The sequence below is a fragment of the Stenella coeruleoalba genome (assembly GCF_951394435.1).
Source record: "Stenella coeruleoalba genome assembly, chromosome: 2".
NCBI lineage: Eukaryota > Metazoa > Chordata > Mammalia > Artiodactyla > Delphinidae > Stenella > Stenella coeruleoalba.
The window spans coordinates 157,947,075-157,959,623 of NC_137147.1; the positions used below are offsets into that span (position 1 = coordinate 157,947,075).

The 12,549-nt window shown below is 39.0% G+C and overlaps 1 protein-coding gene across 6 annotated transcripts in view; it reads right to left on the minus strand.

Annotated features, from left to right (window-relative positions):
* The window catches only part of PRKCQ (protein kinase C theta), a 148,432-nt gene that overhangs the window by 58,549 nt on the left and 77,334 nt on the right, over positions 1 to 12,549 (minus strand). For all 6 annotated transcript variants that reach the window (XM_079913761.1, XM_079913764.1, XM_079913760.1 and 3 more), the window contains 2 exons: positions 11,812 to 11,972; positions 8,040 to 8,213 (listed from right to left, as the gene is read on the minus strand). In XM_079913761.1, coding sequence (XP_079769887.1) covers positions 8,040 to 8,213; positions 11,812 to 11,972 — 335 coding nt within the window. The remainder of the gene's footprint in view (positions 1 to 8,039; positions 8,214 to 11,811; positions 11,973 to 12,549) is intronic.

A 12,549-nucleotide genomic window follows, 5' to 3' on the forward strand; every position in this document is an offset into this window, starting at 1 on the left:
GGTGCTTTGTGACCGCCTGGAGGGGTGGGATAGGGAGGGAGGGAGACGCAAGCGGGAAGAGATATGGGAACATATGTATATATATAACTGATTCATTTTGTTGTGAAGCTGAAACTAACATACCACTGTAAAGCAATTATACTCCAATAAAGATGTTAAAATGAAAAAAAAAAAAGAAGAAAACAGGGCATCTAATTATTGATGCTATCTTAAAATCAAGAAAGCAGAATACTACTCTTCCAAGCTAGAACTTGTATTTTTCTATTTACTACTTAGAATTAGGTAGCAAAAGGAAATAGTTTTCTAATTTAATCCCCATATAGTTTGAGTCTTGCCTCTGTTGGGGAAACATAGAACTTAGCAGGTCAACAAGAAACATTTGTTAACAGTGAGTTTCTAAAGTAATTTATGACATGTATTTTCAAGGTTTTATGATTGTTGCTAATAGATTTTAGTTTGTTAGTGAGTACAGTTAAAAGATTCCTCCCATGGACACACTGATGTACACCTACACAGAAAGCAATTTCTCCTGAAGAACAAAGAGCTGATTGAACAGCTTCTGCACAAGAAATGACGGAGGGACCAAGACCCAGCATCAACAGGAAACACCCCTGACACAGCGATCTGCAGTAGAGAGGGATACCACTGAGAGGCCTGTGCACAGACTTGCCCACCTTGGTGCACAGTGAGAAAAAAACCCCCAGCAATTTAAAGGACACTTTAGACCATATTTGAAGGAAATCCATTTACTAACCTTAGAGCATCTGCCAAACACATGGGGAACTGCTGGAACTCTCTCCAGGGTTGGAGGTGCTGTGCATGGATGGAAAAACAGTCCAGACACTGTAGCCAGCCTGCCAAGGCCACCGTAGCATGCCCAGGCCTGCACTAGCTACAGCCATGCTACCGGGGTGGCTTTGGTGTGGTATATATCCTAGGCCACTCTGGCTCATGTTGCTCCAGCCATCCTGCCAGGGTGGCCACAGGACACCCTGCCCAGAGACAGCCCCCGCCCCCTGGCCCATACCTGCTCCAGTTCCAGCCCCCCTCACCCCTAGGCTGAGCCTGACCCAACCAGACTGCCAAAGCTGCCCAGCCCACACAGGGGATGCTCCTTACACAAGGCCACCTTTAAAACCAGGAGACGTAGCTGTCTTACCTAATTCATAGAAACAAACCAGAAAGTCAAACTAAATGAGGAGACAGAGGAATATGTTCCAAGTGAAAGAACAAGATAAAACCCTGGGGAAAACACCCTAATGAAATAGAGATAAGTAAATTACCTGGATTTAAGAGTTCAAAGTAAATGGTCATAAAGATATTCACTGAACTCGAAAGAAGAATAAAGGAACACAATGAGAACTTCAACAATGAGTCAGAAAATATAAGAAAGAACCAATCAGAACCGAAGACTACAATAACAAATGAAAAACACACTACAGGCAATCAACAGCAGATTAGACGATACAGAAGAATGGATCAGCAATCTGGAAGACAGAAGAGTGGAAATCACCCAAACAGAACAGCAAAAAGAAAAAAAATTTAAAAATGATAGTTTGAGGTACCTCTGGCACAACATCAAGCCTACTCATGTTCACATTATAGGGGTCCCAGGAGGAGAAAAGAAAATGGCTGAAAGCCTCCCTAACTTGGTGAAGGAAACAGATATCCAGGCCCAGGAAGCAAGGAGTCCCAAACAACATGAACCCAAACAGATATACCCCAATACACATTGCAATGAAAATGGCAAAAATTAAAGATAAGAAAAAGCAGCAAGAGGAAAGCAACTAGTCACCTACAAGTGAACCCTTATAAGACTGACAGCTGACTTTTCATCAAAAACTTTGCAGGCCAGAGGCAGTGGCATGATAAAGTGCTGAAAGGAAAAAATTTAAAAGGAAGAAAACTTATAACCAAGAGTACTCTACCTGGGAAAGTTATCATTCAGAATTGAAGACAAGATCAAGAGTTTCCCAGACAAGTGAAAACTAACGTAGTTCATCACTGCTAAACTGGCCTTAAAGAAGACCCTTTAACATTTTTTTGTAAGTGAAACGAAAAGGCCATAAACAGAAATATGAAAATATATGAAAGAAAAAATCTCACTGGTAAAGGAAAATATATAGGAAAGGCTGTGGAACAGCCACTTAAACTAGCATGAAGGCTAAAAGTAGTAAAATCAAAAGTAGTAAAATCAACTATAACTACAAAAGAAGTGAAGGGATACACAAAAAGACATAAAATATGACATAAAAACCAAAATGTTGGCAAGGAGAGTACAAATGTGCTTTTAGAATGCATTCTAACTTAAGTGACTTTGAGCTTAAAATAAACTCATATACATATACGAGAGAGAGAGAGATGAACTTCATGGTAGCTGCAAATCAAAAACCTATGATGGGGCTTCCCTGCTTCCCTGGTGGCGCAGTGGTTGAGAGTCCGCCTGCCAATGCAGGGGACGTGGGTTCGCGCCCCGGTCCGGGAAGATCCCACGTGCCGCGGAGCGGCTGGGCCCGTGAGCCATGGCCGCTGAGCCTGCGCGTCTGGAGCCTGTGCTCCACAACGGGAGAGACCACAACAGTGAGAGGCCCGCATACCGCAAAAAAAACAAACAAAAAAACAAACAAAAAACAAAAAAACAAACCTATCATGTACAAAAAATAAAGAGAAAGGAACACAAACATTACATTAGAGAAAATGATTAAACCACAAGGAAAGAGGCAAAGAGAATAAGAAAGGAACAGAGAAGGGCTATAAAAACAACCAGAAAACAATTAACAAAATGGCACTAAGTACATATCTATCAATAACCACTTTAAATGTAAATGGACTAAATGCTCCAATCAAAACACAGTGGCTGAATGGATTAAAAACAAAAAACAAGACCCAACTATATGCTGCCTCCAAGAGACTCACTTCAGACCTAAAGACACACACAGAGTGAAAGTAAGGGGACAGAAAAAGATACTCCATGCAAATGGAAATGAAAAGAAAGCTGGGGTAGCAATATTCATAGCCAACAAAATAGGCTTTAAAACAATACTGTAACAAATGACCAAGAAGGACATTACATAATAATAAAGGGGTCAATCTAAGAACAGGATTTAACATTTGTAAATATTTATGCACCCAACATAGAAGCACCTAACTATTAACAGACATAACGGGAGAAATTGAAAGTAATACAATAATAATAGGGGACTTTAATGCCACTTTCAACAATGGATAGATCATCCAACCAGAAAAATCAATAAAGAAACACTGGCCTTAAATGACCTACAGAACATTCCATCCAAAAACAGAATATAGATTCTTTTTCAAGTGCACATGGAACATTCTCCAGGTAGGTTATGTTAGGCCACCAAACAAGTCTCAATAAATTTAACAAGACTGACATCATACCAAGCATCTTTTCTGACCACAATGGTATGAAACTAGAAATCAAAAGAAGAAAATTGCAAAAAACACAAACAAATGGAGGCCAAACAACATACTACTAAATAACCAATAGGTCACTGAAGAAATCAAAGAGGAAATAAAAAATACCTTGAGACAAATGGAAATGCAACTTTCCAAAGTCTACAGGACACAGCAAAAGCGTTCTAAGAGGAAAATTCATAGAAATACAGGCCTACCTCAAGAAATAAAAATCTCAAACAACCGAACTTGACACCTAAATGAACTATAAAAAGAAATAAAGCCTGAAGTTAATAGGAGGGAAATAATTAAGATCAGAGTGGAAATAAATGAAATGGAGACAAAAAATAACAGTAGAAATGATCACTTAAACTTAAGAGCTGGTTCTTTGAAAAGATAATGAAAACTGGTAAACCTTTAGCCACGTTCATCAAGAAAGATGGCCCAGATAAAATCAGAAATGAAAGAGAAACTATAACTGACACCACAGAAATACAAAGAATCATAAGAGGCAACTATAAACAATTCTATGCCAGCAAATTGCACAACCTAAAAGAAATGGATAAATTCCTAGTAACATTCAATCTTTCAAGACTGAATCAGGAAGAAACAGAAAATCTAACAGACTGATAATCAGTAATGAAATTGAATAAGTGGGAAAAAAAAAAAAAAAACTCCCAACAAACAGAAGTCCAGAACAAGATTGCTTCACAGGGGAATTCTACCAAATATATAAAAAGAGTTAATACCTATCCTTCTCAAAATATTCCAAAAAAATTAAAGAAGAAGGAATACTTTTGAACTCATTCTATGAGATCAGCATTACCATGATGCTAAAACTAGACAAAGACACCACACAAAAATTACAGGCCAATATCCCAGATGAATACAGATGTAAAAATCCTCAACAAAATATAAACAAACCAAATTGAACAATATATTAGAAGAGTCATACACCATGATCAAGTGGGATTTATCCCAGAGATGCAAGGATGGTTCAATATCTACAGATCAGTCAACATGATACACCATATTAACAAAACGAAGGACAAAAACCATATCATCGCAATAGATAACAGAAAAAGCATTTAAAAAAATTTAACATCCATTCATGATAAAAACTCTTATCAAAGTGGGTATAGAAGGAATACACTTCAACATATTTAGTGAAGGCCATATATGACAAACCCACAGCTAACAACTTATTCCATAGTGAAGAGCTGAAAGCTTTTCTTCTAATATCAGGAAAAAGACTAGGATTCCAACTCTCACCACGTATATTCAAGATAGTATTGGAAGTCCTAGCCATAGCAATCAGACAAGAAAACGAAAGATATCCAAACTGGAAAAAAGAAAGTAAAACTGTCACTATTTGCAGATGACATGATACTATACATAGAAAACCATAAAGAAACTGTGAAAAAACTAATATTAGACCTTATAAATAAAGTTGCAGGATACAAAATTTATATGCAGAATGTGTTGCATTTCTGTATACTGCGTAAAGAGAAGGTACGAAAACAATCCCATTTACAGTTGCATCAGAAAAGAATAAAATACCTAGGAATTAATTTAACTAAAGACGTGAAAGACCTGTAGTCTGAAAACTAAAAGATACTGATGTAGAAGATTCAAGATGATACAAAGAAATGGGGAAAGATATCCTGTGTTCATGGATTAGAATACTTAATATTGTTAAAATGTCCATACTATGGAAAACAATCTACAGATTTAATGCAATACCTATCACGATACCCATGGCATTTTTCACAGAACTAGAACAAATAATCCTAAAATTTGTATGGAACCACAAAAGACCCCAAAGAGCCAAAGCAATCTTTGCTTTGTTAAGCAAGTCACATATGCTTGGAATCCTCGTTATTATATAAGTTAAACCAAATTCTAAAAAATAAGCAAGCAGACAAAATAATCCAGAAGTAAGGCCCTTTCCCAACTGACTACATTAAAAAATTACCCAGAGGAAATCATGATTCATATCGACTGCTGCTGTTTACACTCACTTGTGTGTAACTCACTTGTGGTTACTTTGTTTGACATACAAGGTTTGAAGAACAAATCAGTACTATTAAGTATAAAATAAGTTACAAGGATATATTGTACAACACAGGGAATCTAGCCAATGTTTTATAATAAGTATAAATGGAGTATAACCTTTAAAAATTATGAATCACTATATTGTACACCTATAACATAATATTGTACAGCAACTATACTTCAATAAAAAATGAATAAAATTAAAAAATCAGGACATCTCAAATCAGGGTCCTTCAGAAAGTATAATGTAAGCTTTGCCTCTCCCTGCCCCCCCCCACATCTCTTATTTCTAAAAGGACTCAATTCCTTGAAATCTAAGTAGTGAGACAGTCATTTTTACATTTGATATGTACATTCTCTGACACTTTTTCTCATGCATTTACTTTTCTGGTTTTGGTAAAGCATTACATAGGCTTGAAATCTTAAGAGCATTTCCTGTAACGGGGAAAGAAGCAAACTCTGCCTGAGGCTCTAACTGGCAATCAGAGAAGGAAACATACCTATTTTCTGCAAAGTGGGATTCACAACAGCCTTCCCTACACAGTACGAAAACAATGATACAAACAAATATATAAAAACAGCAGGGAAAGGTGCCGAGTGAAACTTGATTACATAATGCCCCTAGAAGCCTGGTCTGAGGTGTATTTAGTATTTTGATAAAAGTCCCACAATATTTCAAGAGGAAAAAATGAGATTGTAAGTAACCACAGCAAATCTAGAACACAGCCCAGGAGAGTGGGACAGTTGCTTACTTTGTCTTCCAGTACAATATCTGCACCATCCCAGACCAGCAGATATTTACGATCTCCAGGAGGAAATTTCTAGCAGGAAATCTTTCTAACCCTCCTTATCAGAAATTCCAAGCTCCTTCCTGCTGGAAAACATAAGCCTACTTTTAAAGAGCTTATCATAATCCCTTTATTCCTTCATGCCTTCTTATAGCCCCTACACCTCTGCTGTCCAAGACCCTTTCTGCCTATTCTAATTTCTATTCAAATTCTACTTTCTAGTTTTCTCAGCTCTGGTGCTTAGAGTCTGCATTCTGCAATTAATATTACTCACCACTGTTAGAAGTGTCATTCTTGCCTCTTTAATTTTTTATAGTATGAAATTCTCCAGGTCAGGAACTGTATTCGTTCTATATCCTTCACAATGCTTTGAATACAGTATATGATCATTGAGTGCTTTTTCATGGTCTGGTTTCTCTTTATTTTAGCCAAGTATATTTATTCATTTATTCCCTAATTAAACACTTGCTGAGAAGCTACTGGGAGCTGGAGAAGTGGTGATGAAACCCCTAGTGACTGCCCACATTTTCTGGCTGACTCCCAGTTTCCCCACTAATGCCTCCTGTGGCTGGAGGCATCTTGAGGTCCTCAGTTACTTGTCCTAAGGTAGGACATTCTCATCAAGGCTTGAAAGAGAACAAGAGAAAAACTCCTCATGTTCTTTGGACCTTAACCATATGGCTCCACATGGGTCTGCTTATTATTCTGGGCTCTCATACATAGGGATATAGGGTCAAGTAGGGTAGAAAAATAAAAAGAGAAAATCATTATGTCTGTGCAGGAAGACTGAACTACAAGGATGTTCATTTCAGTGTTATTCGAATCAGAACAAAATTTAGAAGTAGCCTAATTAGATAAATTGTAGAAGAATACCCACAGATGTGAGGAAATGTAGAGAGTGTTGAAAATGCAAGTTACAGAACAGGAGGTATTTCCAGTAGGTCATTATTTTTACCTTTAAAAATCTAATGGGGGAAAAATCTAGAAGGATAAACTTAGAAGTATTAACGGTGAGTATACCCAAGTGATGGGATTACATATGATTTGCTTCTCTGAGCATATAAGCACTTTCCAAATTTTCTAAAATGATCTCTGAGCATATAAACACTTTCCAAATTTTCTAAAATCAATTTTCTAAAAATGATTTCTTCTCTGAGCATATAAGCACTTTCCAAATTTTCTAAAATCAATTTTCTAAAATGATTTCTTCTCTGAGCATATACGCACTTTCCAAATTTTCTAAAATGAGTCAAACGAAAATTTTTTTTTAATTTTAAGGAAAAAGGAGATCAGGAGGAGAATTCTCCCAGAAGAGACACTTCTGACAAAATTCACCCTTTTACCACAATGCTCAGGGCCTCACTGATGAAGCCTGCTCTAAAGGGTGATCTTCTACTGGCCTTATAAAGGAAAATAACAGTGCACACAGGTTTTGATCTATTTTTCCAACTTTCATCTCTTCAAATACACATATGGTAGATGAATAAACAGATGTCACTTTTTCCCTCTCACAAAGCACTGCCTTGTTAAGCAAGTCACATACTGCTTATATAAGTTAAACCAAGTTCTAAAAAACAAACAAATCCAGAAGTAAGGCCCTTTCCCGATCAACTACATTAAAAAATTCTAAGTAATATTTCAATGGTGTTTAGCGCAGAAGAAACTTATTTGGATGGATGGAAGAAATAAACGGAGAGAGTATCCCATGTCTCCAGATGAGGGCTGCCAGGAGCACCCAGATTTACTGGGGTGAGAGGCAGAGATGAAGGATAGCCTTACCTTGGTCTGGAACGTACAGAACATGTGCGTTAAGAACGGATGCTCCCAGGCCAAGGAGAGAACTCTCTTCTCTACCATTGTACACTCCACGTCGTCATCCATCAAAACCACATCTTTCTTTAAGGCTTTTATTGCGAAAAATTGATTGGTTTTCTTGAACTCCGCTAGGAAGACCTAGAGGGAAGGGGAAGACACTTTATTTTAGAATTTGGATTCACGCTCATCAAAGAAGAGTCACGAAGTCCTGAGAGAGATGTATTGGGTGAGAAAAGACGACTTCTCCAATCCTCCTCCACCCTCTTTATGGAGACAAATAGAGCTTCACAGGTGTGGGATGATACAGAACGGTTTCATCCTCTCTCTACCTTTCAAAGGGTTTCACAAAACTATGGTGCAATTGGATGGGTTATTCTCAGCCACTGAGAAATTCTATTTAAAAAAGTGTGCCCTGTCTACCCAGGGACCTGAGTAAGTTTATAAAACCATTCAGAGGCAAATAAGTATTGAAGGAAGCAGCAGCAAGTAGTGGAAGGAGGACTTGATTGTTCTTGAAGTATCACTGAAAATGAGCATAAAACCTTACTCTAAGTTTTAGCCACTTTTTCAAGGCAAAAAAAGAATATGTGAGGAACTGAGCTTTCCTGATGTGCTTCTAGAATGCACAGCATTTCCTCTGATGGCACAGACACTAATATTATCTTCAAGACCTACTATGTGTCAGGCATTCTGCTATGTGCTTCACATGTGCTATCTAATTTTAGTACCTATTTAATTCTTAGCTCAGAACACTCTGCAACACAGATAGATAGTAATAATTTTTAAAAAACTAGGCTCAAAGGGTAACTTTCTCAAATTCATGGAGCTACTCAGTGGGAAATCTAACTCCAAAGTTTACTTTTTCCACTTGATTTCATGAATCTTATAAGAAAGGACACCAGATGGCATGTAATGGAGAGTTTCACCAACTTTCACTTTTGCAAATGATGCAGCCACAGACGATTGACAGGAGTGAGGACATGGCATTTGGAGACAGAAAACCCCAGCTCAGGCCTCATTTCACAGATACTTACTAGCTGTGGGAATGTGGGCAAATTAACCTCCCTGGGCTGCTTCAGTTCCCGAATGTGTAAAAGCGGTAACTATCAACACACTGCTGACTTACAGGACTGCTGGGAAAATCAAATACCAGGTGGTAAAGTGATTTGTGAACTGTAAAATGCTTTCTAAATGACAGTTACTGGAATCTAAGAAACAAAACAAATGGATGTATATAACAAAACAGAAAGTGACTCACAGATATAGAGAACAAACTAGTGGTTACCAGTGGGAAGAGGGGAAGGGGGAGGGGCAATATAGGGGTATAGGATTAAGAGATACAAACTACTATGCATAAAATAAGCAACAGGGATATATTGTATAGCACAGGGAAATACAGCCACTATTTTGTAATAACTTTAAATGGAGTATAATCTATAAAACTACTGAATCATTATGTTATACATCTGACACTAATATTGTAAATCAACTATACTTAAAAAAAAACCACTTGCCATTTGCTTCTTTTAGTGACTTTTAGGGATTGTTGACGTTAATGATGTTACACCAATAGTGAAAATGCACGTGTCTGTGTTTAAAATAATACAGTGCAGACATATAACTGTGGGGTAGCTGGCTTGATAGAGGGGGTAGAGCTTAGATGAGAATTCAGGCAAATGAATGATGTACATACATATCCCCAGAAAACATGCAGTTTGTTCTCCTGGGCCTAAAATCGATGGAGAACCAGAATACAGAGGCTACCATTTTGATGAGGAACCATACTTCCCATATAGAGTGAAAAGAAAGAAGAGAAACAAGTTTGAGTATTCTTAGTGTTGGAAGAAAAGGAGATATGGCTGCCCCTTTTTGCTCTGGTGCTCCATCCCCCTCTCCTTGGGTCCCAAGGTGCAGCCCCCTCAGAGTGCAGGGATCCGGGGTCCTGATGGTGAGGGGCTTACTGCTTTGGACACAGAGCAGAGGATACCTGAAGCTCTCAGCTGTCCCTTGGGTTATTTACTAAGGCATCTAGGTTTAACTTAATGTCTTCTTAACTTTGTTGAAAAGTAAAATCCACACGGGAACAAAGAAAAGCTTTCCTTTAACAATTAAAAGTCCCCTTTTGGTAATTGCTTCTTTCCATAAAACATCCCCAAATCAGCCATAAACTAAGAAGCTGGGGAAAAAAGCCATTTCCATCTCTATAATGTGCTTTCAGTTTTTGGAAACAGGTTATAAACTGCACATTAATTGATGCTAAATTTTAATGAAGACTGGCTGTAAAATTGCCTCTTACACTCAGATTAACACCAGACGAGCCTGCTACGGTTCATGTTATTGTGGAAACAAGATAAACGAATTAATGGATATCAGCTACAGTTTGTAGGGCAGAGTGGATTTTGCCAAAGGCAATGCCTTGGTATTATATAGAAACCCCAACTGCAGCACAATGTCCTTCAGCTACGGCAATACCCAGTTACATTATTATTAAATAAACTGGGTGAGTTTTGCAGCCAAAGTCTAGTGAGCAGGTGCTGAGCACAATGCTGGTCTTGGCTGCACAAATTCACGGAACAGTAGTCTTTGGCTAAAACTTTCCTAGACGTTGCATCCAATATAAATATAAAACAACTGAGAGTTCCATTAATACACGTGATATCCTTAATATCCAAAATAACCTAAAAGCCTATATTCCATGACATCCCTCTTTACAATCACTGGCTTGAAAATCTCCTCTTGTCACTGAGAGTTGATTATAATTTCTTCCATTATGTCTCCTTCCTCCTCTCCTTGCCCTCTGTGACTGACTAATGGCCCATAACCTGAGTGAGTGGCAGGAAGAATTTAGAGGAGGGACTTCCTCTGTGGAACTTTTCCTAAGACGCTCAAGCTAGGGCCGTGTTCTGGGCTGAATTGTGTCCCTTCCAAAGAACTGATATGTTGGAGTCCTAAACCCCAGCAGCTCAGAGTGAGACCGTATTTGGAGACAGGGTGCTTACAGAGATAATTATGTTAAAATGAGGTCATTAGGGTGGGTCCTAATCCAATATGACTGGTGTCCTTACAAGCAGAGGGTGTTAGGACACAGACATGCACACAGGAATGGCCATGTGAGGACAAAGGGAGAAGACAGCGTGGACACCCAGGAGAGAGGCCTCAGGAGAAACAGCCCTGTCCACACCTTGATCTTGGACTTCCAGCCTCTAGAACTAGAAGAAATAAATTTCCGTTGTTGAAGTCTCCCCATCTGTGGTATTTTGTTACAGTAGCCCTAGCAAACTAAAACAAGGCTGAGGACGTTTGGTAGAGAAGAAATCACACAGAAGGTAAAAACCACACTCCAGGTTTGAGAAAGGAACAAAACAACAACAAAAAAACCACCAATGAAACAAACATATCTGTGAAACAGGAACCGGCTGAGGCACCTTCTCATTTCTTTGGTGTCCAAGGATACCAAACACACAAGCTCGTGGGATGGACACCTTCCAAGTGAAATGGCTTGAATCGTTGTTCCCAGGAAGCAGAGGCTGCTATTCCCCAGAGCTCCCCGGGTCCCTATTAATTCAGATGTCTCTCTGCCCTCTAACATACATCACATCACATGACAGTTCCTGACCAGGAATGCGCTCTCTGCACACCCATGTATGGCTCAGTTCCACCAGTTCAGTTCCACCGGCCAGATCTGCTCTTCAATTTCTGGAAGTTGGGCCACAGAATTCTACATACAATATCATACCTTGCCAAAACTTCCTTTCCCCAACATTTTGTGCAAGGTAAAATCCTCGATTTTTAATTTCATACGTAGAGATGGTCTTTCTACGTTAAGTTCAGGTTCTGGACGATGGCCTACTTTCTCCATCTCATCCAAGGGAGACTCCCAGGAGATCCCCTGAGGCTCTGAAAATGGCAAATCAGTGGTTAAAAGGAAATAAGGAACAGCGGAAGGTCGTCCTAGCTACTTTGAGAACACGCTTTCTTTTCCACATCCCATTCTGAAGCTCCATTCAGAGCGATGCAGAAAGGGGTGCCTGCAGGGCAAAAGCAGCACCTCCTGCCTGGGAGCCTGGGATCTGGGGGATGGACTGTGTCTCTTTATGCAACAGACTGGGGAAAATATCAAGTTAAGAAACATTCCAATCAGCAAAAGACCATCTATGCAACAGGAATGAGCACTTTTGATAACGCCAAATCGCAGACAAATAGGGATTTTAACCGAATTGGAGGGAAAATGGTTCTCCGTTGCTTGCGTGGCTCACAGGCACAGTGGCGTCAGTTTCTGTGACCGACCACGTGGGGACGAAGAAATGGAGAGCAGATCGTTAAAGATCTGAAATGCATCGTTCACCACAGTCTTCGAGTCAAGATACTACCTACCTTGATCATGTCTGAGACACAAGGTCTACTCCTCTGCCCGGAGACCCTTCCCAAATGTAATCCAAACCCTTCTTTAAAAAATTTTCAGGACAATTTATTC